At 45.1% G+C, this 25,046-nt stretch overlaps 4 protein-coding genes across 6 annotated transcripts in view; 2 read left to right on the forward strand and 2 right to left on the reverse strand.

Annotated features, from left to right (window-relative positions):
- Positions 1–25,046, forward strand: part of LOC144616336 (histone H2B type 1-C/E/F/G/I) — a 119,877-nt gene that overhangs the window by 12,986 nt on the left and 81,845 nt on the right. The window lies entirely within an intron of this gene.
- On the forward strand, positions 371–2,494 carry LOC132675007 (histone H4). The gene has a single exon (XM_078446540.2). It carries the CDS (start codon positions 422–424, stop codon positions 731–733), a length of 312 nt encoding a protein of 103 aa, XP_078302666.1. The 5' UTR covers positions 371–421; the 3' UTR covers positions 734–2,494.
- Positions 5,044–6,879, reverse strand: LOC144616330 (histone H2B type 1-C/E/F/G/I). Its single transcript, XM_081795689.1, has one exon. It carries the CDS (start codon positions 6,851–6,853, stop codon positions 6,473–6,475), a length of 381 nt encoding a protein of 126 aa, XP_081651815.1. The 5' UTR covers positions 6,854–6,879; the 3' UTR covers positions 5,044–6,472.
- Positions 19,926–25,046, reverse strand: H2BC5 (H2B clustered histone 5). 2 transcript variants are annotated; one of them, XM_078446544.2, is made up of 2 exons: positions 24,590–25,046; positions 19,926–20,306 (listed from the first exon to the last, which is right to left on the reverse strand). In XM_078446544.2, the coding sequence occupies exon 1, from the start codon at positions 24,977–24,979 to the stop codon at positions 24,599–24,601; it is 381 nt and encodes a 126-aa protein (XP_078302670.1). In that variant the 5' UTR covers positions 24,980–25,046; the 3' UTR covers positions 19,926–20,306; positions 24,590–24,598. The 2 variants fall into 2 exon arrangements, with proteins under 2 accessions (XP_078302670.1, XP_078302669.1); XM_078446543.2 differs by lacking the exon at positions 19,926–20,306 and adding an exon at positions 21,465–21,826 and having other exon boundaries at positions 24,590–25,043.

A 25,046-nucleotide genomic window follows, 5' to 3' on the forward strand; every position in this document is an offset into this window, starting at 1 on the left:
GATCGAGAAGACCAGAAGACACTTGGCAATAAAGACATGCTCAGCGTCAAAGCTGACCTCAAGCGTCTCGGGGACGACGGCGAGTATTCGGTGGGCATTTCCGGGTTGGTCTGGGAGACGTGAGGGGCAAGCGTGAGGCTTCGGTGTGGAAGGTGTAGGAAGCGTCGCCCGGAGTGCCGGCTGCCAGGCTGCGCGGAGCCGGGAGGGTTCCCGGAAGCCCCTCCGGGCCAGACTCCGGCTCGGGGGCCCCGCCCGGTCGGCGCCGCTCGCAGCCAAGGAGACACGAGCGATGGGCGGGCCCTGAGTGTGGTTACCGCCCCTGCTCTCGGGGTTTTCAAACAGGTCCGGCACTTTGCTCTAAAAGGGCTGCTTGGCGCCGAGGGGAGTGGTGCTTCCGTAGCGTTGCAGTGGTGTTGTGAGGATGTCTGGCCGCGGCAAAGGCGGGAAGGGCCTGGGCAAGGGGGGCGCGAAGCGCCACCGCAAGGTGCTGCGCGACAACATCCAGGGCATCACCAAGCCCGCCATCCGGCGGCTGGCCCGGCGCGGCGGCGTGAAGCGCATCTCCGGGCTCATCTACGAGGAGACCCGCGGGGTGCTCAAGGTGTTCCTGGAGAACGTGATCCGGGACGCCGTCACCTACACGGAGCACGCCAAGCGCAAGACGGTCACGGCCATGGACGTGGTGTACGCGCTCAAGCGCCAGGGCCGCACCCTCTACGGCTTTGGGGGCTAAGTGTCATCGTTCACACTAGCGAAAGTATGCGATTTTCACCCAAAGGCCCTTTTCAGGGCCACCTATTTAGTCACAGGAAGAGTTGGCACGGTTTTTGCTTCTGCTGTTTAGTTAAACTTCTCTCAGGTTGTGAGGTTCAATCCGTGAAAGGTGTGGAGAGATCGCCTGCGTGCTTTCTGTCGGCCGTTTTCCTCCAAGACCCGTTTTTTCCCGATTTCAAAAGCATCTTCTTGGCAGTTGTCCATGTTCAGGTTTGTTCTACCAAGTCTGGGCTCATCTCAGTCTTCAGACACCATTCCCTGTCCTCCACTTAAGTCTCCGTTACAGATGAGCGTTCCAACGTCCCCCGCCTCATAATCCTGTTTTTCAAACCCGGGTCTTCGTTATTGAAACCCCGCCTTCTCAGCCTGTCTGCTATTGAGAGGAACGCTGTCCTGCAGTGGGTTATCTGTATCCTGTTTTTAAGCTGCTGGAAACCTTGTACTAACCGCCAGCATTTCACTCCATCTTCTGATGTCCTGGTGTATTTGTTTTTTTGAAGAGTCTTGGGGATCTTTGCAATGTCCTCTGGCCTTTATCCACTGAAGTCTGTTCAGCATAATAAAGGCATAGCTGGACTACTAGCTTTCTAACCCCAGGCAGCAGGTGCTGGCCTTTCTGGATACAGGTGGGCACGTGGAAGAGTCAGGAAGTCAGCGGAACTCCTTCCCAGGTGTGGGCTTGAAAACCTCCCCTCTTGCCTGCAGATAAGGTGTTGATCTTGTTTGTCCTCACAAGACCTCAGGCCTGGGGGACAGCAGAGCAGCTACTCGAGGGAGAGTCCAGGATTGATCGGCAGCAGCTGAGTTAATCACAACAGATCTGTCCTGTGACATGAATAATTGTTCTTAGGCTAATTTATGGAGTCTCGGTTACAGCCCTTCACTTTAACAAACCAAACACGGATTTGTTTTCTCAGTTTATGAAGCAGTGTGGACAGTCCCTCTGTCCACCTGAGAGCGCTTTAAGGAAAGCTGATTCCAAACGGGTCTGTTGCCTGTGTTCCTATGTGTTGCGCCGCGTTCCATTCTGTACAGGGCGCAGAGTAAGAGCTCGTGTTAGAAATGCATGGACTGGCCAAATACCTTAGGCAGCTGTAATCTGAATATTTGAAAGTACTGTCCTCCCTTAGCAGAGTGGATCTTTACAATAAGTGGATGAATAACTCCTTTGAGAATCTGTTAGAAAATATGCATGTGGGCATAGACATTTCATGGGAGTCACGTCCCCTGCGAGGCTCATCCGAGGAAACCCCAGGGCTCCCTGGATTCTTGTCAACAACCTGGAGTCTAGGACTTCAGGATCTGGGATCTAGAGATGCAGAACTGAAGAGAGGAAAGGGCAGACATAATACAGAGAGCGCATATTGAACGATAATATCCCACTTTATTCACTACGGGCCGTAGGCGTATCTATTCTCGAGAAGTGAGTTTGGAAATGCAAGCTAGCCCCATCTGAGAAATTATGATTTTCAGAGGCCTGAAGTCCAAACTGGCTGAATCACACACGATTTGGGAGTAAATAAAAACAATGAGGATGGATTTTCAGCCCGGTTCAGGAAGAAGTCCATGAATCTTCCTAGTTAAGGCCCTTTGAACTTCCATCGCCAGTCTTGAAAAATATATTAACAAGGCGTAAGAATGAAGTCGTCTACGTCCTTGAGCAATTCATATATTAAGTTTACAAGTTTCCATTATCCCTTAAGAAATAAAAAAAGAAACTGGAGACCTGACTTGTGTTTTTGATATTATTTAAACAATATATATATATAAAAAAAAAACAAAAAACCTCTCTTGAAAGAGACGTTCTCCTAGCACACCCTGAGCACTCGTGTCTATTTCTGTTCTTTCTGTTCTGTCCCTTTTCCTTGTTTCTAGAAAAGGCAATCTATTAGATGCAGCTAGGGAGATGCCAGCGTCAATCACATGATGGCCTAAGAGAGAGGAGCGAAACAAAGTAGGGACACGTGGGTCCCAGAGTCAAGGCAACAATCCTGAGTCCTGAAGCTGTCCCAAATTTCTGGGTTGCCTGTTATTCCCTGTAACTCGAATTCCCAGTGGGTTCCATTTACCGTATGCAAAGGTCTCCCATGTTGTCATTTCAGTAGACATCACACCAGGCTGGTCACACACGTCCTCCTTCCTGAAACACTATTTTCTTGACTTCTGTGACTCTAATCTCCTGGTTTTTATCCTCACCATTTAGAATCTTTGGCCATCTTCTTTCCTTTCTTCTTTACCCATGGGAAAATTCCAATTCCGTTGCATGCCAACAATAACATTTCTATTTCCAAACTCTTGTCACAATTTCTATGTTCGGTCCCCACTTTGCTCTGGTTCCCAGATTCACATGTACAACTACTCACTTGCTACCTTTTGTGGAATGCTTTAGGGGATTTAAACATTGCCATGTCCTGGTCTCTGAAACCTCATCCTCTCCTAGAATTCTTGGTCATTATGCAAGAATTTCAGCAGCACTGCAAGAGGTGGATAAGCATACAGGCTGGGGGCACACATTCTGGTTCCAACCCCAGCCCCACACCTTGCTCGTCCCCAGTCGATTAGAAGGAGATCATAGTTGTGTTTAGATAATCTGTGGAAGCTGAGAGCACGAAATGAGTTAACCTTTGTAAAGAAACTGTTACGGTTTCTTAAACACATGGAAAGTGCTCAATAAATGTCAGCAACATGTTTCTTCAGCTATGAAACCCAGATCTTTTTTCAATTCTGTTTTCTGCTTCTTTCTACCTTCAATCCCATAAATCCCATTTCCCACACAGCAGCCTGCGTGCTTTAAAATTCTAATAGATTCTCACGACACAATAAAAGTCTGGGTGCCTTCCTGGCGTTTAAGGTCCAACATGTTCAGGCCCCCCTTTAACCCTCAGTGTCTTCCCCGAACACCTCATATTTGTTTCCTTCTCTCCCAGCACACAGAACTTGTATTTTTGAGCAGCGACTTCTCCCTGCCTTAGAGCTTTGTTGTAGCAACAGTCTCTTGGCCTGCGAGTCGAGTCGTATCCCCTGGTTCCTTGGTTCCCTCACCTGGTCAGTATCACAGCACCTGGTTTATTTCCCATAGTTTCATAGCAGTGAGAACTCCTAGTTGGAATGATCAAGTTGAGGAATCAGTGTGTTGATTCTCTCTCCTCTCCCGCTAGGATCTCAGCCCCACAGAGCAGTCCCTCGTCTGTGATGCCTACTGCTGTCGCTTAACGCCCCACACAGAGGAAATCGATCAGCATTTGACAAAAGACGGAAAGAAATCCCTTCAACTGCTTTCTGATTTCTCTGTCCTCATCTAGCATAACCTCATCTTTACCACCGGAAACCTCCACGCAGGAAGGGGCTTTGGTCAGCTTGTTCTCCATGTATCAGATGTGCTCAGAGCAGAGCAGCTAGAAGCAGCATTTATATCTGTGGGAACTTGCTCGAAAGCCAAGTTCCCAGATACCCCTCAGAGCTAAGGAGACGACAGAAGCTCTGGGAGTGGGGCCAGCAATCTGTCCTCTAACAAGCCTCCAGGTGACTTTGAAGCACACTCAAGGTTAGCAGTGCTGCTGTGTATCTTGGGTGCATAATTCAGTGCTTGGCACTTGAATGCCAACGCGACAAATGGATGTTCCTTGTTTCTGCCTAGAAGGCGTCTGTATGAGGCAGTCAGTGCCACTTCCCCTCCTTCTAATCCGGCCTCGGGTTTGTTCAGGTCCCCCCTCCCTCCTTGCCTGTGCTCCAGGGAAGGGAACGTTTCTGGCTGGTCTCAGGGAGCAGGCCCTGATTCAACCACACTAGTCCTGAGGGTCCCAGCCAGTCAGTAATGAGGAATTTGGGGCTGAGAATAGGGCCAGTTCTTTGCAGCTATGAGAGCCTTTAACAGGGCAGTTCAGAAGCTTCCTCAACAACTTTTTGAGCAAGCCGAAGGGAGAGTTGTTGATTACAAAACTGTGTGTGTTGGGGAGAAAAGTGGAATCAGGGACATTTCAGGAAGAGAACATTTGCAAAGGCCTGGAGGCTGGAGAGGTCAGGGGGCATTCCAAAAAGTGTGAAAAAGCAAGAAACAAAACAAAACAAAAAGCAAAGCAACAAAAAAATGGGAGGAAAAGCATCCACTGAGGTTTGGTTTGAGCGTTAGGTGAGTGGCTGTCTACGGACCTTGATATCTGATAATCGTGCAGCCAGCACGGGGATCACTGAAAGGCACCCAGAGGGATAATACATGGTCACGTATGCTTTCTCACAAAACTACTCCCCTGGAATGAAAAGAAGACTCACTATGGACAGAGGAGTTTTAGTATTACCTCAAACTGAAATCAAGGTGATCACAAAAAGTTGAAAAGCAGTTGTACATTTGGCAATGTGAAAACAAATACTTGTTTGTTTGTTTTTTTTGGGGGGGGGGTGTTGCATACTTATTTTGCCTTTTTGAGAGAATAAAGGGAGACCAGGTAGACTGGCTAGGAAGGCTGGCTAGGAGTTTCTGGAGGACAGAGTTAGTGATTTTCGAGTGCATTTTCTGGAGGACAGAGTTAGGGATTCTTGGGTGTACTTGGCATTTCCATTTACAGGTAAGGTGCCACGAACGCAAACTTTCTCATCTGACTTTCAGAAGGAAGCCTCTACGTCGCAGGGTCTGTAGAAATGAGGGAAGGAGACAAATTCTGCTTTTAATTTTTCAGGTTTAGGTTCTTTGGCGTCACGTGATCACAACCTCTAGCCTTCCAGACCCTGGTGTCCAGCATCAGGATGGTAAAACGCATGTCCTGAGTCCACGTTTCCTGCTCTCCACCCTCTGACTTCCCTGGGTCCCCGAGTTCTCAGGATCGCCCTTTTGCTCAACTGAGCTGGGGACCAGAGCTGATGACAGGACAGGTGGACAAATTCTGCCGAGTGACGGAAAAGGACGGACTCCGGGCAGCTGAGCCAGCTTTCGTATTCTGGGGGCTGCACTTGTGAGGCGACTGTAGCGCTTGAATATCCAGAATTGTTTTTGGAAGTCACTTGGGAGTCAGGGAGGGGAGTGGGAGAGGAATATATTGTCACGTTACACCGTAAAAGCCAAACGTAATGACAAGCACCTTTTTGAGAGCAGCTTAGGAGGTAAAGCAAGATCGAAGCCTTTTGCTAAAAACCGTTGTGTCCTCACCGGAGAGCGGCAGCCGGTTAACACGTTTTGAAGACCCAGGACACACGACTAAGCAGGATCCTGGAGTCCTGGGCAAACGGGTGGGGAAGGGCAGGGAGAGGATCAGATGCCCACAAAGAATGCGGGCCGCCGTCTCCGCGGCACCGGGAGAGGAAGTCCCGCCCTTACACGGCGGGCTTTTCAAATGTCATTGTGGCTGCTTACACCCATGGAGTGACACTTCCCATGTGGCGACCGGGGTCAGCTTCGAGAAGGGGCCAGCAGCCACCGCGCCTGTGCAAGCCTTAGGAAAGGGGCCAGAACCTGCAAGGATCCGGGAAGGGAGCGCTAGCCGTTCTGCCCACGGGCGGTTATGCTGCTGGCGACGTCTGTACAGCCCCCGGCGATCCGAGCCAAAGGCAGAATCTCCCAAAAGAACCGGGAGCGGGTTCTCCCGCGGGTGTCCCCAATAACCTAACAATGCCCAGGAAGACCCCAGCGCGTGTCAGCGCACAGCTCTGGTGGTGAAAATCTGTGGCTCTGAAAAGAGCCTTTGGGTTGCATCGTGCCTCCCAGCACTCACTTGGAGCTGGTGTACTTGGTGACGGCCTTGGTGCCCTCGGACACGGCGTGCTTGGCCAGCTCCCCGGGCAGCAGCAGGCGCACGGCCGTCTGGATCTCCCGGGACGTGATCGTCGAGCGCTTGTTGTAATGCGCCAGGCGCGACGCCTCGCCCGCGATGCGCTCGAAGATGTCGTTCACGAACGAGTTCATGATGCCCATGGCCTTGGACGAGATGCCGGTGTCGGGGTGCACCTGCTTCAGCACCTTGTACACGTACACCGAGTAGCTCTCCTTGCGGCTGCGCTTGCGCTTCTTGCCGTCCTTCTTCTGCGCCTTGGTCACCGCCTTCTTCGAGCCCTTCTTTGGGGCCGGGGCGGACTTCGCTGGTTCAGGCATCTCAAATTTGCCGTCTTCCGAAAGGAGAAAAAATGGGGTGGGCGCCAGGATCCTGCTTATTTGTAGGCAGCTTTATGCAAATATAGGATTCATTTTGAGACTTCTGATTGGTGGGTTCGTCGTGTGGCCTGATTGGTTCGAGCTCTATTCTCCTATTGGTCATATCCGGAGAGAAATTTTCCCCTGTTCTTCCTGGCCGCTTTAGTCCCGTTAAACCATTTTATAACAAATTATGATTAGTGTGTAGCAATGTAGATTAATTTGTTGATTAATTTTGGATATTAGAAGGCATGTGCTTTTGTTTTGGAATGCCAGGGAAGCAATCTTGTGTAAGAAGTGCTGATTATTTTATAGTGTTTCGGGTTAGGCCTGGCCACCCCCCTCTAGTGTGCCTGTCTGGCATGTGGGTTATTTTTAGCTGAAGACGCTTGAGACTCTGCAGGCTCAAGAGAAACTTTTCTCCCTCTCTTAACCGTACAGATAAATCTAAATTGGGAGTAGAGTCTTTCCCAAAATAAGTGTGATTAATAGAGATAAGATTTTTCTGAGTGATCCATCTGATGAGGGAGCATGAGGCAAGCCGAGGGCGGAGCACAAGGTAGCACAGACCCCCCCTCCACAGGATAGGAGTGATATTCCGCAGGCTCTCCTGGCTACCTAATAACAAATGAACGGAAAGAAAACAAATGGTTAACTGATAGAGATCACAGTCTTGCAGGACATGAATTTTCATCAGTTTACAAATATCTTGGTAAATTACAAGGGCAATCTTATCAATAGTCTAATCTCCAGAAACCTTTAGATTCAGTTTCCTGGAGCCCCAACATCACCGTCCCCTCCATAGTGATGTGGGAACAAAGGCAAGAAAGAAAGGGCCGGTAGCGTCCCTTGGGTGGTTCAGTGGGTCAAGCCTCTGACTTCAGCTCATGTCATGATCTCGTGGGTTCATGAGTTCGAGCGCCGCGTTGGGCTCTGTGCTGACAGCTCAGAGCCTGGAGCCTGCTTCATGTTCTGTGTCTCTCTCCCTGCCCCTCCCCCAGTCACACTCTGTCTGTCTCTCTCCTTCAAAAATAAGTAAACATTTAAAAAAAATTTTTTAAAGGAGAGGGCAGGTAACATTAAATTTCCTTATAACCTGCGGCCCATTGACAAATATTTGAGGCAATTATAGAGTATAACGTTTCTCAGGAACCCCCTAGTGTCCTAATGTTAAGGTCTTACTAGTGGGAAAACAACCCTAGCTAGGCAATAGCAAGGCCCCTGGCATCTACTAGGAGTCCTGTTTAGCATATGCAAGTCTTTCTGGAGGCCTCCCTTTTGCCTTCACTCCTCCTACTCCATAGTGTATAACCAGTCACTCACAATCCCAGTCCATGGGTCCTGTCTCTGTGCTTGAATAAAGTCACCTTTTTTTGCGCCAAAAACATCTCAAGAATCCTTTCTTGGTTGTCAGCTCTGAAGCCCCATCCCATGTGAATGAAAGTGCAAACATCTAATGACCAAACATCTGTTCTTATTGCCTTATGAAGTGCGTTCCCTTCCTCTGTAATCTCAACCCCCTACCCCCTGCCCCCTAGTTGAGAATGATTTATTGACCTCATTTAGCCTATCTGTGGAATTTCCATGTATTTGTGGATTCCCTGTAGGTATACTATAAATTTGGTTTTCTCCTCTAAATCTTTTCATGCCAACTTGTGTAGAAGGAGCTTTGGAGGGACAGACAGAAATTCGTGCTCCCCAAAGGCTCGCATAGTCTGCAGGGTACTTTAATTCACTGGGCACCGTTTGTCCTGGATACTGCAGCAGCTTAGAGATCCTTGGGTCGTCTGACATGTAGCTGGAAGGTCACATTTCTTACCACGTCAGCCTCTTGGAGTCTCTGTCTGTGGAGTCTGATGGAGCAAGAGTGGTGAGCGTCCTTTTTCTCGCTTTTGACATTTAGATTAGCAGGAGAAAATATTTGTGGAACTAGTTCTTTGGGCTAAACGGCTCTTTGGTTGATTTGGACCGGTACCCTTTGGTAACCGATCTATTTCCTCCCAGAGATGGTCTCTGTTTTCGTTTGTCTGTGTCTTTTACGTTGCTTGTCATTCATTGCGAAGGGACTTCTTGGAAGCCCTCACCCCATTGGTGAGGATGGAGTGAACACTTAGAAGCTGTTAGAGTGCTGGCCGGCTCAAGAAAACTCCCGCGGTAAGGTGAGTTGCTCTTGGAAACGGTTATATGGATAGTAGGTACACCAGCTCGAGAAAACTTCTGTGCAGGGGCGCCTGTGGGTTTCGGTCGGTTAAGCGTCCACCTCTTGATTTCAGCTCAGGTCATGATCTCACGGCTTGTGGGTTCGAGCCCCGCGTCTGGCTCTGTGCTGACAGGGCACAGCCTGCTTGAGATTCTCTCTCCCTCTCTCTCTCTGCCTTCTACCACTTTGAGTTCTCTCTCTCAAAAATAAGTAAATAAACATCAAAAAAAAAAAAAAAAAAAAGAAAAAAGGAAAAAGAAAACCCCTGTGCACGGAAGTACACTCTAAAACAACCCGCAGTCCCCAACCCCACAGCAAATACTTCCTAGGAATTAGTTTGGCTCCATGAGACCCAAGGCTTAGATCTGTTAATACTTTCCTTTTGTTTTGTTCTGTGTCTTAAGAGCTTGGCCTTTGAGCAACGAGAATATTCTCTTTGGTCTCGACCAATTGGAGGGTGCATTTATCAGGTGCACGCCGATGGCCAGTTGAATAGACTGGGGATCCCAGATTCCCTGTCTGGCTGGCTGGCTGTGCCACCTCCCGGGTGTGTTTGTCACGAGAGTTCTGGCCCGTAGGAATCTTTGTCGTCTCAACCTTCCCCACTTGTTAGAGCTGGAAAGTTCCATTCCAGAAGGGCCTACCCGCTTATCACTGATTCGTGGGTCTGTGACTGGAGGTGTATCATGTTTTCATGGGAGACCAGAGACATCTTTTTCACTATATCGTCCTTACTGCCTGTGTGATGAACACCTTTGCTTTCTTAGACTAATTACGAACTAAACTTTTGGACCAGGAGTCTGCATCCTCTGTGCCCTCTTTGGACACCTGTTGTGTCTTGGAGTAAGCCATTAAAAGGCTTTTTGTTTTAAGTCATTATTAATAGATCCTACTCGTCAATGGCCATACAAGGGATCCTTTAGATTGGCTGTATTTGAAAAATATATTTAAAGAGCTCTCAGTTGTCTTATAACGGCTCACCTTGGTGACTCCTTTGATGAGGTAATAGAACGGAAATTAGACACAAGACAAAAGGAAATGTCCACAGCCACTGCAAATTCTCCTTCTTAAAATTTGGCCGCATCTGCCTGTTTTTAATTCCCCTTTCCCTACAGGATTTCCCCTTTCCCTACAGATCACTGGTGTAATCTCTTGGTTCCGAGTATAGATGTTGCTCACGTAATTACTGAAAGCCTGGAAATGAGTTTAACAAAAGCAGCGGAGACTGGCCGTAGGGGTGCCCATGCTCTTACTTTCCAAGGCTCTGTAACGGGGCTCTGTCAAGCCTCAGCATTGCTACACCATGTCCTTGGCAGTGGTAGCCTAGATCCACTCTTCCCTACTCGCCCCTGCAGGGGAAAAAAAAAAAAAGTGTCCCCTGGGCAACAGCAGAGCTTTTAAACTATAAAGCCCCTTTATGTCTGCTATCAAGAGATCCTACCAAATTTAGAGAGTAATTAGAAAGATTATTTGACTACGTTCACAACTTTGCCTTCTGAGGAAATAGATGATCACCGTGTCTCCTAGGCCTTCCTGCAAATGATTTGCAAAAGGCCAATACTCAGGGGCTAATAGAAGCCAAATTTAAATTGTGTGCCCAGAAAAACAAGGTTATTAAACGGCTACATATAGACTTTACAAAGGTGTAGATCTTTTGGTTCCCATTTTAGTTAAAATTCTCCCTGATATAAAGAAGCAAATTCAGTTAAGAAGATGGGCCATCCCTTGATATTCGGGCTATAATCCAGTCTTTGGGGGATTAGGGTCACGTGTCCTGATTTTACAAATCTCTACCAAACCACAACCACAACCACAACTCTAGAAACAAGTTAAAGCCCACCTGTCTTTATCAATTTTCAGATCTTGCATATTCCTTTGAAAATGTTTGTGGCTATTATTAAAAAAAATCAGGATATTGAAAGAAAATTGTTCTGTATTTTTTAAAAGAGTGTAAATTCTAAATAGCAGTTACCCTGACACTCTACAGAAAAATTTCTTTGCACTCTTTGTCCCTTGAAATTATAAATCTCATCATGTCTTTGAAATGTAAACACATCCCACACTCTCCTGAAACTGAATGGAAAAAAAAAAAAAAAAAAAGGAAAAAGGGAGGATGGGGAAGAGGCCTTTTTAAAATGCAAATTTATGACTTTTTTTGCCCAGACTATAGCAACTACCGTAACAGGCAGGTGGGCTCCAAATATACACCTTGAAGAAAACCCTGTCTCTGCCTTTTGATGTAAAATTTCTATCCCCATCTTCTCGGGGACCCAGGAGCCAATCTTTCTGACAGGCAAACTTTAGGGAAAAGTTTTTCAAAAAAATAAACAGATAGGTGGATATATAGATAATTGGGCCTATAATGTCCTCTCCACAAATATTAGGATATGTGTGTATATGTCCATGTATGTTTTAATGTGAGAGATTTTCTCTACTTCTGGATGGTATTGTTACAATGAATACGTACTATATTTATATACAGTTTATATAAAACTAAATGTACAATATTTAGTTGGTTGGAAGCTGGCACGCGCTTGTAAAGATTGGGCACTCTAACACTCAGAAAGGTAGAAAATAATCCAAATGATTTTCAAATTCACATAATCTGGGAAGATATTTGGTACTGAAGCTAATTGCAGTTTGTTGGCTTCATTAAAATAGACGTGCTTTTTGAGTTATCACCATGAAATATAAAATTTTTATCCTGTTTGTGTTTACTGAATCCAGTAAGTTCATGGTATTTCTGATGAGGGGGTGTGGGGCGAGCTGAGGGCAAAGTACAGGCTAACAGCACCCTTCCGTCCACCCCCACAGCATGCCCCCCCACCCCTCCCCACCAGGTGGGGCATGTGTGACATTCCTTGGACACTCCTGGCCACCCAAGAACAGGGGAGAGGAAAGAAAGCAAATGGTTGACTCGTGGAGATCACAGTCCTGCAGGACAGGAGTCTCCTTCAGTTTATGGAGAGCTCAGTAAACTGCAAGAAAAAGGCAATCTTATCCACAGCCTAATTCCCAGACACCTATAGACTCCACTTCCTGGAGCCCTAATATCACCCTCATCAAGATGGAAGGGGGTTTAAGTGCTTGCCACGGTGATGGGAAACTAAGGCAAATGAAAAATTAAATTTCCTTAACTGTCTACCCCCCAGTGACAAGTCCTTGAAACCAGCAGAGTGACCTCCTTCTAGGAGCTCAGCTGCCTTGATGGTGACACTTTGCTGGGGGGCAAAAAGGAGTCTTGGCTTAACATTATCTTGACCCCCCCAGGATCCTGTAAGTCTCCTTAAACACATAAAAATTCCTTTGCAAACCTCATTTATCTTTAACCCCCAAGTATATGTTGGCAATTATACTCCAAGCTTATGGCCCCTGATATACTTCTGAAGGGTCTCACGGTTGAGGTTTTATTTAATGGTAAATAAATGGTGTTTTCCTCACAACACCAGCCCCTCAAGGTCCTGGAAACCTTGCTTCCAAAATACCCTAGAGACTTACTCTATCCCTGACCCCCTCCCAACCTGAGGATATATAATGAGCTACCTGCCACGACCCCATACAGCTCTTCCTGCCCATGCTGTCCCCATGCTTTAATAAAATCACTTTTTTGCACCAAAGACATCTTCAAGAATTCTTTCTTGGCCGTTGGCTCTGGACCACCGCATCATCACTCCAAACCCCCATCATTTCTGTTGCAAAATTTGTTAGGAAGAAAAAAAACTTAGAATACCTACTTCATGAAGTTTTTGCGGGGTAGTCTATGCATAATTGTTAGAACACATAATTTATGTAGATGTAAATAAAGTAAAAAGCCTTATAGGTAAACTAAATAACTTCCAAAATCTTTGGAAAGCTAACCTTTTAAAGTTTTGTAAGTTAAATAATGGGTAAAAGTTAAGTTTGTTGATGATCTAGCTCTGTTCCGAATAAAACAAAAGAATGAGATATTAAGTACTGAGCATGTTTATCTACTTTGCCTTATCACAGAGAAACTAAAGATAAATTTAGGTTTGCTAGTAAACATTTTATGCTTTACTGAAAGATTATATTAGGAAAAAATCCATGTTTCTAAAAATAGTATCACATATTCATAAATTGGCCAATATGAAGAGTTGTGGTGTAACAGTTCACAATTGCTTCCTACTTAGTTTTCAAGAGGAATTAAGGTTTCTAAGCATTAATCATTTTCAAAAGGTTTTTTTGATGTTTATTTTTGAGAGAGAGAGACAGAGTGCGAGCAGAGAAAGAGGGAGACACCGGAACTGAAGCAGGCTCCAGGCTCTGAGCTGTCAGCACAGAGCATGATATGGGGCTCCAACCCATGAGCTGAGCCAAAGTTGGATGCTTAACTGACTGAGCCACCCAGGCGCCTCTAAGCAGTAATCATCGTAATAAATCATTTTAATAAATGTAATAAAGACTGCTAGAAATGACAGCTCTGTATGCAAGGAAAGTAAGATATGTGCTTTTGGTAAGAAGTATGAGTAATAAAAAGACATATTTGTTGAGACAAAAGAAAGCCTTAAAACAAGACTGGTTGGTTAAAGACAGTTATCGGAATGTTAAATAGAGAAAGTTGTAGGTTTATGGAGAAAGATTCTTTGGAAGGAAACTTTATATGTGGTCAGTACTGGCTAAGATTAGGACAAATTTAAATTAGTAAACAAGTTTCAGTATCAGATGCACTCTGGTGGGTGCAAAGTTTTTGTTTTCTCTTTGCTACAAGTACAAAATTTTCTTCAACTATTGCTCTGCTCTTCATAAGAAATTGTGAACAAATGTTTTCTTTACCTTTTAAGTTAACCGCCTAAAAAAAACAATGATTCTGTTTGCCAGGATAATTTCGCATATTTATCAGGTCTTTGATTACTTAAGAAAACCTAGTGTTAATATTAAAAAAAGCTAAATTTTACTCACAACTATGTAACCATCTGAATTTGTCTCTGGTATCTTTTACTGCTGTTACAATTCAATGGATAGTTACATATTAGTTGCAAATGGATAATTTCATAACGATTGTGATCCTTATGATTCAATCCATGATTGAATATTCACATCTTTTGTTATTATTATTTTTTGGACATATTTCCCAGAATCATATTCTAAAATGAAGTCTTTTGACCATAATCTGAGTGAAATTTTCTAGCGGGCCCCTGTAACATTTCAAGAAACAGTTTTGATGAGAAATTAAACTAATTAGGCTTATTTGGTATGTGAAATTACATGGGAGGCATTATGAAAGAAGTGATAAACCTTGTTAGTGGGTATTCATATAGATACATCATCTAAACTGATACGAAACTTCTAGAAATCTGAGGTCTTGAAGTGTTCTATGTCACAAAAAATAACAAAGTTTCCTTGTCAATTGCTTTGCGATGAAACTCAAATCAGATCCTTAACCACGACCATTTTAAGTCTTTTATAAGATACAGCTATACTTGTACTCAGATGTCACTATAAAGTTTCCCTCAAATGTACTTCATCTTTAGTCACACTCATGGAAAAAACTCTGTGGGTTTCTGGTAACCTTCAGACCATAAAATGGAACTATGTAAAAATTTCCAGGACTAGTGGAAAAACTGGATTCAAGCAAACAAGAATAACATGGGACCGAACGAATTGAGGAAGCTAATTTTGCTGTATATGACTTTGTCTTTCAAATATTGCTGACTTTAAACAAATGTTTTGCTTTGTTTTCCAGATTAAGAAAACCTCTTCTCTTAGCTCACTGACTTCAGCAATTTGACAAAATATGCCTCTGTGAACAAATTGAAAGCTTTAGCTCTTGTCCCTATCTGAACCATCCAGAAAGTCTCAGTGAGAATTCTTATATTTTGATGGCAATATGTTTATTTATATAATTTCAATAAGTACCTCTTCTCCTTATGACAAGACGTCATTGGGAACAATGGTCATACTACCTAGTCTTTGACTAGATTGTCGTATTTGAGAGAGATGTGCAGAGACTCAGTTATGACCCATCAACTTTGAGGAACTAAGGCTGACTTTATGGAGCCAATAAAGCCAGGAAATATCACCCTGATACCTTGCTTACAGAATTCCAAGCTACCTTACTAGGTGAGTAGAGCAGGTTACTTTCTGGCAGGCACAGGAACCTCAGGATATCTGGGGGACCTCAAGAGGAGAGGAATTCACCCAGATGTACAGGTATCGCAGGCAAAGTCTGAGGGCAAGCATTTGGCTTGGCTTCTGGTCTTGAGAGGCTATTACCAATTTGATCTTGAGATTCCTTATGAAAAGTTCCAGCAAAGCAGGTTTTCAAGAGTCTATACCATCAACCACACTTCTTGCTGCGCTTATGGAAATAATCGGGCCAAGATAACTAGACTTATTTTGCAAACAAAATACTGTTAATATGGCTATCTTTGGTAAAAATGAGCGTGAGTATACAGAGAAAATACGTTTCTTTCACACATCTTTGTAGATACTAGATTTTAATACTATATGTTATAAACTGCACTGGATCGTGATTTCTTCTGGCGTCCTCCAGTGCCTGGCCACAAGTCTCTAAGCTAACATTTTGATTTTTCTTTCGTCTTTCTGACTTTGAATTCTTTGAGAGCTGAAACTTCCCCTTTTCCCCAAAGCCCTGCAAACTAAGTATAAATGACTTGATGTGAAAAAATTGCCCTAATAGCTCATGCGTAGATAGTCTGTGTGCGGTTGCTCTATGGGCCCCTCAAAGGATCACCAGAGACCCCTGAACTACAATCTAGGAAGATCTATCAGATTGCCAGTCCTTGCCCTCGCTCTGTCTGAAGATGGTTTCAACTCTGCCATATAGAAGTCTTCTCAGCTGGCTATCCCATGACTCAAAAACTGGGTTTACATTAGATCCAATCATCAACCATTGCTTTTCTTTTGTTTCCATAGAAATGCCTCTTGTTTAATACCTATTTGAACCATGGGCCTACCTTGGAGAATACACCTTGATCACTGCCTCCTGAAATGAGTTTGGCTATGGTCACGACTAAGAGACCAGATCAAGGAGATTAAACTACCGACCTTGAATAAATGAAACTCCCAAGAAGTTTCAGCTGGGGAAAGTGAAGGGGTTCAGGACGTGTACCTCCCACCCCACCCTCCCAGCTTATGCCATTTTGACACATTTTGAGTTCAAGACACTTGAGACCCAGCAGCTCAAGAAAACTTTTGTCCCTCCCTTAACCAAACAAAAGAATCTAAGTTGGGGGGGTCTTTCCTTGAATAAGGTTGATTCACAAAGGTAAATTTTATCCGAGCGATCCATTTGTAAAGCAGGGCAAACATGTAAGTACTAAACACGTGCTCTTCTGATTCCTCTGTGAATTGCCTTCCCTCCTCCTGAAGTCCCACACCCCTACCCCTTTCTCCTTAGTTCAGGACGACATACATACTTTATTTTGCCAGTCTTTGAAATTCCCATGTCTGTGTGAATTCTGTGTGTGTACTCCATTAATTTTGACTTTCAACTGTTAACCCGTCCCATACCAATTTGATTCTTAGTCCAGCTACAAGGACTTTGAAGTACAGAGGAATTCTTCCTCCCCAACATTAGAGTTCTGGAATATGTACAATATTTTATCTTTTTATGATGTTAATGATTTTTTTCCTAAACCAAGAAGCTGTGTGTAATTCAAAATGTGCATTAGAAAGTGCTCCTGAGTCTGAAAATAAATCATGTATGGATTTAAGAAGTCATAATAAAGGAAAATAAGAATGAAGGGAAATATGCCTGGAAACTGCTTATCAAGAGAAAACAAGTGTAGCAGTATTAATATTAACCAAATTTTAAAGCTCAAAGTATTAGTGGGGATAAAGAGGTACACACTACAAGCGATTTTAGTTCCAGTGTGGAAAACAAAATATTCTGGAAAGCCGTCCTGAAGCAAAAAAGCTAAGGAGTAGAGAAACAGCCAAAACACTCTAGCATATCATGGCCTAGATCACGAGAAGCCAAGGAAAACTCCCTAAATCCAAGGAAAACTCCCCAAATCTACCAGAACAATAAACAGCTAGTAGACGAAGCCCTACTGATTCTGCACTGTGTCAATGTCAGCCTCTTGGGGATAAAAAGGACTCTAGACCCTTAAACTGAACTGGAGACACCTAGTAAGCGAGAGCCAGAGCGTTTGAGAAAGCTCAGGCTTGAGGGGGAAAAAAATCTAGCAAAGATTTCTAAGAGGAAACCTGTTTTGTCTCAGAGGTGGAGCTGTGGAGAAAGGTAGAGGAAATTTACAAGCAGGATTTCACCAAAAGCCTAGAGTCTATTTCAGTGAAAGGTTCCAGATTAAAGAACGGTGGGTTCGTTGCGCCCTCTAGTGCCTTGTGGAGGCAAACAAACCACCTCAGGAAGGAAACATCTGTAACCCCAATTCTGTAGGTCCACACATTACTTATTATCTATCTATGTATCACCAATTAACTATTCACCCACTATTTATTGAACACATATTACGTTCCAGGAACTCTCCTAGAAGTTTGGGGTGTCTAAACAGAAACTCATAATAAATGTGTAAATTGAGAAGGAAAATACACTACGAGGAGTCAGGCTTCCAAACAAAAGAGATCCCCTCCTCTCCCTCAGACAGAGAATTTCCGATATGGAAATTATCAGAGACTATGAAATATTTGCTGAAAGTCTGAAGAAATAAAAATGGAGTAATACAGGCAAGAAGCAAGGGATATTCAAAACCAGGCCCATTTTTAAAAGTAATGAAATAGAACTTCGGGAGATGAGAAAGAGCTATAATTCATAAAGATAAAATAAAAATCCACTGATAAAATGTAACCTTCAGGGCCTTGATGTACCCGACGAAACAGCCACTATGTATGGCAGCAACGGCCAGATTCAAGGTTACTTCATGTCTACAGGTGTAGGGCAAGCTTTCGATATACTACTCTTTGAAATTCATATAAAAGGCAAAGAAAATGCTTATGCTTATAGAAGATTTGAACAACACGATAAACATAACTTCATCTGTGATTCCTGCGTTTAACGTATAGAGAATATCTGACTTATTTCAAGGTATTCATTTTAAAATTTCAAAATTTCAATCCTGGTTTCAGAAAAGTAACAATAGGTACCGAAAAAATAGGTACCAGTTTTATATATACTGCACTTAAAAAAATTTTTTTTTAATGTTTATTTTTGAGGAGGGGGAGGGGCAGAGAGCGAGGGAGACAGAATCCTAAGCAGGTTCCAGGCTGCACGCTGTCAACGCAGAGCTGGACGCTGAGCCAAAGTCCGACATTTAACCAACTGAGCCCCCAGGAGCCCCTATATTGCACTCTTTTATCCTCATCGACCTATAGAGCAGTTAAAGAGAATTTTTTTTTTAAGATAGTAAAAATAAAAGCCTCTCACACGCTTGGAAACAAAGTAGTTCTAAATACATGGGTTAGTGTGCATATCGTAAAAGAAACTATGTAACATTCAAATACTCAAAGGAAGTGTCCTACAAATATGAGGACGGGAAATCGGGGTTGTGCAAGCCGGGCGTCCTGCGCGGCCACTGCGAGGGTGTCCTCGGCCACTGGGCAGCAGGGCCGGGCCAGCTCGGAAACCGTCGGAGAGGAGGCCGACCAGGGAAGCTGCTGCCCCGCGGCTCGGTCCGCGCACCGCTCGGTTCCGCGCTCTCATCTGCGGACGGCCCGCTGGATTGTTGCGAACGTCCAGCGGCCGCGCGGCGAGGCCGGGTCGCCACGGTTTACGGCCCAGCAGGGGCGACACGGGAAGCAGCCTGGCGCCGGTGGCCGGAAGGGCCAAGAAGACGCGCGACCCCGCCCCCCACCCCCAGGAGCCGGAAGCACGTAACGTGGCGCAGGCGCAACGTGAGGTTCGTTGGGCCCACCGGCTGCCGCGGAAACGGCCCAATAGGAGGACGGTGTGGACGGGCGTTGCAGGAAGTCCCACGGAAGGAGCCGGCGTGAGGGGGCGTGGCAAGAAGGGCCAATGAGAAACCAGCGTGTGGGGGCGTGACAGGACGGGCCAATGAGGAAGCCGGCGCGGGGGCCGTGGCTGCAACACTGGCCGGGGGGGGGGGGGGTGCGGGAGGCGGGGCCTGCCGGGCCACGGGGTCGCGAAGGTTGGAGGAGGGCGGCTGCCAATTTTTAGGACTTTTCGATTTCAGTTAAGACCTGAATGTGATCGGGTTTGTGTTGCTGTTTGCTATTCGTATTTCAAGGAAATCCCCTCTCCTAGTTGAAAGCACGGTTCTCCAGGTGTGATTCCCTGGACCAGCAGCATCAGCATCACCTGGGTAATATAGAGACGCAAATAACGGGATCCTGCTACAGATCTGGTGAATCAGAATCTGTGAGGTGGGGCCCCGCAATCTACGTTTTAAAAAATACTTCAGGTGATTTTGGTGCACGCGGACGTTTGAGACTGCTTCGAAGTATTGTGTTTCCCTTAATTCAGATACCGGAGGTGATGGGCGCCTGGCTGGCTCAGTCGGTTGACCATGGGACTGAGGCTCAGGTCATGATCTCATGGTTTGTGGGTTCGAGCCCCCTCAGGCTCTGTGCTGATAGCACAGAGCCTGGAGCCAGCCTGGGATTTTGTCTCCTGCTCTCTGCCCCTGCTCTGCTAGTGCTCCCTCTTGCTTGCTCTCTCTCGCTCTCTCAAAAATAACTAAACATTAAAAAAAATTTTTTTAATGTCAGCTGAGCTAAATCAAGCTACTTACCTCCAAGATCGTTACTAGAGCCAAACCAGTGCTGAGGCCTTACCCACTCAGACTTTGAAGCAGAAGATAAAGTGAAAAAATAAATGTGTGTCTAGAAAGGAGAGATCTCGGGGAATGATGTGGGTCAACAAGGAATGCGGAATTCCATTTCTCCACGAATTTTATTGATCTTAACATCTCATTTACAGACTTTTTGCCCTCCTCATTTAGACTTCTCCAGCAAACATAGTCCATTATAAATAATGATTCCCTGTAGGCCTGTAACAGCAGTAAATTCTGTTTTCGTAATTAAAACAACAAGTGAAATGAAAATACTAAAGCACTTTCTTTAGGCTCTTACACTGAGATAATGCTTTCGGAATCCATGTACACTAAACCAGGATGGGTTAGATCGGAGCAGGGTAGGCACACTAATCAATCATTCTCAGGCAAAACAGACGTTCATACTTGATAAATTCTATTGAGCTCATCCACATTTTCAGTTAGTGTTTACATTCATTTCTTCTTTGCATTCATATTTCTCCTATAATTGAAGAAATAAAAAAGGGTTTATTTGTTAGGTGCCATTTTGCCATCAGCACTGATATTTGATATCAGTGTGTATCTGATATCTGTATAAGGAATCTGTATAAGGAAGAGAGTTCTTTTCACATGTGTTTGTATAATGCGCTATGAGGTATCTCTACTCCAATATTACCTTTAGTCATTTTCACATGAGCAGATAATGACTCAAACCATCCTTAATCAAGAGATATTCCTAAGCAACATGATCTTCGTTACAAATCCCCAAATATACGTCTTGTGGCGGGATTCAAGTCACTCAAAGATCATATTTTGTCTCTTAGTTTTTGACCTGCGAAAAGTTGGCTACTCTGATTGTCCTTTTAATTCAGCAACTGAGGAAAATATAGTTCTTGCTGACAATTGTTAAGTGTTAATAAATGTCCATAGTACTTTAAGACTTTTACAAGATTTACCTCACTGAATCCTTAGTAATACACTACTTATTAGAACATTTTATTATTGTTATATAGTTGTGGAAAGTAAGACCCAAAAAGACTGAGTCGCTAAGTCTACTAAACATTTGCAACAATTCAGTTCATCCTCTATCCCTGCTGTTATATGTGTATTTTAAGTGGTTATGATTGCTGTAAATCCTAATTGAGAGCCTAATGTGTGTCTGGAAACAGCCTTAGGCATTGGGGAGTCAGCAGCAAAAAGGACTAACTCTGCCCAGTGGAGCTTAGAGCCTGGAGAATGGGAAGAGGAAACCAACAATATGCAAATTCATGTCAGTTATGCTAAGGGTAATGAAGAAGAATGAACAGAGCAAGTTAAGAGCCGGATTGAAGGGCGCCATGTGCATTTGCTGGTCAGAGTGTCTCTCAGATGTTGTAACATTGTAATCATCCACTCACCCCAAACCCAAGAAATGTGGGGCTATGTCAGCACGTAAAATGTGCTATTCCCAGCTGAAGTGTCAAACACATAACAAGGTGTAACTCTTCATCTCCCTCTTTTCCCTCTCTGCTTTCTCCTACTATCTTCCTCTGTGCCTTCCCCTTGGTCTTCAGGCTCTGGTGCTCCCTTTCGCAGTAGCCATTTGCTTCTTCCATTCTTTTTCTCTTTCTCAGTCCCTCTCACCTTCCTTCTTCTCCCTATTCCTAAAAAATAGCCACCATTTGGCTGTGATACTTTTATTGTTTTGTATTTATGAAATGCAGCTTAACATTCACGGTTAAACTTTTAGACAAAATTCGAAAACGTTAGTCCTTCACTTTTCTACAATTCCTGTTCCCTTTCCACGGTAGCGAATTTCATGGTTGTTGAGAGGAAAGGTCAGTCAAGTGCCGCTGTCCATGTAAAGCAAAGGGAGCGTTTTCTTCTATGTAGCGCTGTGTGCCCACGCCACCAAAATGAAGGTGAAGAACTCTGAACTTTCCCCAGCGTGATCTCCACCTCTCCTAAGTCTTCTTTGCTGCCGCCAGGGTGTGGAGGGCAGTGGGAGTATAAGTCAGGGAGGAGACTGCTGAAGTTGTTCATCTGAATAAAGTACAAAAACATTATCTTCAATTAGAAATCTCCTTATAACTTTTGGGTCCACAGTTGATCTAAGTACCCCAAACCATTGACAGAACCATCAAAAAAGAAAATAGTTGGAGAATTCAAGTTATGGTCAATCACAGCCATCTAATCAAAACTGTAAACCTATAGGTTTTCTTACGACGATGTGTATGGTGAAGAACCAATTTTATCCAAAGAGAGATGTGGCCTTTGCCCTTTGCTGGGAGGGGATCTCTAGGCTCATGGAATGTCCTGCATGATAAGATGATCTTTGTTTACCTAGAAGCCCTGGGCTGCACAGGATAGGGTAATGATGTCACTTATGTTGGGGGCTTTGGGTCATGTGGCATGTGGGCTACCTCCAGACGGCCTGCTGACTAAAGTTCAGCCACGTGGACAGTCAACCATGTTCATATGACAAATCCCCTAGGTTGGCGATGTCTGTGTGTTGTGCCAATATTGTTGTGCGGCAGGGAGACATAAACCCTCCCCCGGCCTCCACTGGGAAAGGACCTACCAGAAGCTCTGAGTTGGGAAGCCTGTGCTCCATGTGCCTTTCACCTTGGCTTATGTGTAATCTGTATCCTTTTGATGTAATTAATATCCCCCAACCTTGGGTGCAATAAAGTTTAGTGGATTCTGTGAGTCATCTAGTGAATGATCAAATCCGAGGATGGTTTTGGAGACCCTTCAACTTTGCAGTTGGTGCCAGACATGAGGGGAGTCTATTGGGAGTGTACCTGAAATTTGCACTATGTCTGTTAGTATTTCTAGATTCTGTTTAGTACTCAAATATTGAGATGAATATTTTACCTTAATTTAATGAGCTTTGTAGTTCCCGTATAAGTCTATTCCCCTGCCAGCAGAGTTCCAAAGAGTGATAAACACTTTTTTAGATTGTAATGAATTAAAAAAAAAAAAAAAAAAAAAAAAAGGAAGCAATTAGATGTAAGTTTTCTTGATCTTCTACAAATCTGAGGGCTCCAGATGGTCTGGGACAACGTCGTCTCTTTTTGTATTTCTAGTGCCTGTGCCAGTGTCTGTCCCAAAGACGTTCAATAACTATCTCTTGAATGAACTAATTTATTAGAAATACTGTGAACTATCGCCATGTAACAATTTAGTGGGGAATTTTGACATATGCCAAGGATCTTACTAGCATCTTAGTCCTTTGACATATTTCAAATTCTTTTTTTTTTCTTTTTAAAGAAATTAAAGTGAGCCACTTGAAATCTGTATCTGTTAATTTCCTTTTACTCCATTTATTTCCCTGCTCTTATTCTGGGTCACAGTGTCTTGTTGAATAATGTGCTAATGTCCTGTATGAAGCCTCTCGTTCCTTTTCTTCCAGGTGTCCTATGCGGGGATTTGTTGAGGCCCACAATGAAGCTCATTCCCCCAGAGAGGATTTGCATTTGCATTACCCAGGTGCTCAGGGGCACAAAGCCAGCTTGGGCTTAATCCCTAAATTAATTCTCATCCTGGGTGCTTGAATCCCTGTGATATTGATGCCAGAAACCAATGGATAGTAGTCCAGATTGGCGGTGGCAGAATCTACCTTGCTCAGCACCAAGGCTCAGGGCACCCTCTTCCTTGCCATCGTCCGTGGCGAGTGTGGGTCTGTGTGCATGTGTGTGTGTCTGTGTGTGTGCTCGTTTCTAGCTCACCTTCTACCCTGAGGATGTGACCCGGCAGGTGCGTCAGCGTCACCAGGAAAGTTTTCTCATCAGGTTTCTTGGCGAATAATAAAGTCTACATTTTCCTCACTCCCCAGCAGCTGAAACCCTTCAGGCCAGCGAAGCTTGTGCAAAAGAAACCGCTGCCTGCCCGAAAGGCTTTCCTTCCCTTCCAACCTCCACTCCGGCCTCACCTCAAGGGTACGCCAGGGAAGCGGCCAGGGTGCTGAGAAGGGGGCCTCGGTCCCGGGGGGAACCATCGCCTCATCACAGTCACACACCTGATGGGACTGAGTAGTGGGCCTCTGTCTCGTTGGCCCAGAAGACTTTACAGCTGAATGCTTCCCAAAGACTGTAAGCGAAATAGGACTTCCTAGGACAGAGGCGACAGTAACTGACAGGACTGGAAGGCCTCTCAGAGCCCGGACACGTTTCCTTCCGGTCCCGCTGCGACTTTTGGATACAGTATAGACTCTGCCACCCTCCTCCCCCAGAGAGGCCCCCTCCCTGGCCGGCTGCTCAGAGCAAGCAGATATGGGAGCAGCTGCAAAGCAGGCCGACCAGAAAAGCCCACGTACATTTTCGGGGACGCTCCCACGGCCTTCGGATGTTTTCAGTATCACCTCTATACATTAAAAAGGAAAAAGAAAAAAAAAAAAGGTGAGGAGAACAAAGTTTTCAGAGCAGGCTCCTTTGTGCTCTGGGTAAGCTCCTTCCTTATCAAGTGCCTCATGATCAATCTGCAGCCCAGCCCAGGGAGTGGAGAGCTGTGTCCTCAAATGGGATTTTCACTTGACTACCTACTTTTGTGAAATTGAAGGGATAGTAGTTGTTTAGAACCATTTTCGTTCAACGTGAGCACGTAATTTACGGTAGGTATGGCTCCTGACACGGTTACTTGCAAACACTTTCTACGCACCTGTAACTGAAAATTAGTGGGAGTCGTAGCTAGATTTAAACGTATCAGACACCCGGAAACAGCTTTCCAAAAGAGATTACAGCTCATTTATCGAAAGCATGCGTGGCTCTGAAAAGAGCCTTTGGGGTTGGGGAAGAGGGCGCTTACTTGGCGAGTCTACTTGGAGCTGGTGTACTTGGTGACGGCCTTGGTGCCCTCGGACACGGCGTGCTTGGCCAGCTCCCCGGGCAGCAGCAGGCGCACGGCCGTCTGGATCTCCCGGGACGTGATGGTCGAGCGCTTGTTGTAATGCGCCAGGCGCGACGCCTCGCCCGCGATGCGCTCGAAGATGTCGTTCACGAACGAGTTCATGATGCCCATGGCCTTGGACGAGATGCCGGTGTCGGGGTGCACCTGCTTCAGCACCTTGTACACGTACACCGAGTAGCTCTCCTTGCGGCTGCGCTTGCGCTTCTTGCCGTCCTTCTTCTGCGCCTTGGTCACCGCCTTCTTCGAGCCCTTCTTCGGGGCTGGGGCGGACTTGGTGGGTTCAGGCATCGCGGCGATAAAACCTAAGACAATGTGGCTAAGACCTAAGGGAATAATCAGCCGCGGCAAGGTCACG

The sequence above is a fragment of the Panthera onca genome, chromosome B2 (genome assembly GCF_046562875.1).
Source record: "Panthera onca isolate mPanOnc1 chromosome B2, mPanOnc1 haplotype 2, whole genome shotgun sequence".
Lineage (NCBI taxonomy): Eukaryota > Metazoa > Chordata > Mammalia > Carnivora > Felidae > Panthera > Panthera onca.

What these genes read in the sequence shown, in the direction of transcription:
- H2BC5 (XM_078446544.2), bottom strand. Translation starts at nt 24,979, where the DNA reads ATGCCTGAACCCACCAAGTCCGCCCCAGCCCCGAAGAAGGGCTCGAAG.
- LOC132675007 (XM_078446540.2), top strand. Translation starts at nt 422, where the DNA reads ATGTCTGGCCGCGGCAAAGGCGGGAAGGGCCTGGGCAAGGGGGGCGCG.
- LOC144616330 (XM_081795689.1), bottom strand. Translation starts at nt 6,853, where the DNA reads ATGCCTGAACCAGCGAAGTCCGCCCCGGCCCCAAAGAAGGGCTCGAAG.